The 944-nt window shown below is 36.1% G+C and overlaps 1 protein-coding gene across 5 annotated transcripts in view; it reads right to left on the bottom strand.

The window, feature by feature from the left end:
• Nucleotides 1-944, bottom strand: part of POGZ (pogo transposable element with ZNF domain) — a 40,555-nt gene that overhangs the window by 29,196 nt on the left and 10,415 nt on the right. For all 5 annotated transcript variants that reach the window (XM_008575161.1, XM_008575165.1, XM_008575162.1 and 2 more), the window contains one exon: nucleotides 122-230. In XM_008575161.1, coding sequence (XP_008573383.1) covers nucleotides 122-230 — 109 coding nt within the window. The remainder of the gene's footprint in view (nucleotides 1-121; nucleotides 231-944) is intronic.

The raw sequence follows: 944 nt of genomic DNA, 5'->3' as shown, positions 1-944 counted from the left end.
GTTGCCGGACACAGAAAAAGACAAAAGACAAAAAAAAAAATAAAATAAAATAAAAATAATAAAAATAAAAAAAATGTTCTGTATGCCAGTTTATTTCAAATGGATAGACATTTTTCCTTACCTGGGACTAGCGTAATTGGTCTAACGGTTTGGCCTTGCTGTACGTTCAGCACAATCCCAACCTGATTCATTGCATTTTGTACGGGCCGGACATTCCTTACAGGAAATCCCTGTATTAGAAAGCAAAATGATGTTTAACATAGAGACCAACGAATGCTAGCAGAGATCGCAGTATGACCTACAGCCAAAAAAATCCCCAAACTCTTACCTAATGTTTCTCTCTCTATAGTTAAAGCTTTTAAATGACTGAGATGGAGAAATTTAGGCAAACTTCTGATTACAAAATATCAAAACTGGAGAACAAGCTTTTGTACATTTAAGCAAAAACAAAAATCTACTTCCTGACTCAAGAGAGCCTGAGCTTAAAAAACCTCATTAACAGACTGGCCCCTAAACTGCTAAAAGCATAGAAGGAAAAAAAAAAAAAAAAAAAAAGACTGACACTAACAGTATTCAATGGAGTGATCCAACATATAAACTCATCCTAAGAAACTGTTCCCAAAGACCACTTCGAAGGCCATAAACCTCTGGCAAATATATAAGAGAAGAGTTTCTAACTCAGGAAGCCATAGGAAAGGAGAAGCATTTGCCTTTAGATTCCACATTCGGGATCAGGCTTTCAACCTCAACTCACCACCTTATATATCAAATAAGTTTTCTTCCTTCTCTTCCAAATATCTCCATGCCCTTCACCAATTTCATATATAGATCTTCAAAATTCAACTAAATCACCTCATTTGAAGAAAAGCAGCCCAAGCAAAGGGTGATAAGCTTTGAGAGTCAAGTGTTAAGGCGTTCTAATCCAAGCTTTCCCACTAATGTCT

The sequence above is a fragment of the Galeopterus variegatus genome, unplaced genomic scaffold (genome assembly GCF_000696425.1).
Source record: "Galeopterus variegatus unplaced genomic scaffold, G_variegatus-3.0.2 Scaffold1148, whole genome shotgun sequence".
NCBI lineage: Eukaryota > Metazoa > Chordata > Mammalia > Dermoptera > Cynocephalidae > Galeopterus > Galeopterus variegatus.
The sequence above is the reverse complement of the archived record's forward strand: the minus strand, read 5'-3'. Positions and strand labels throughout refer to the sequence as shown.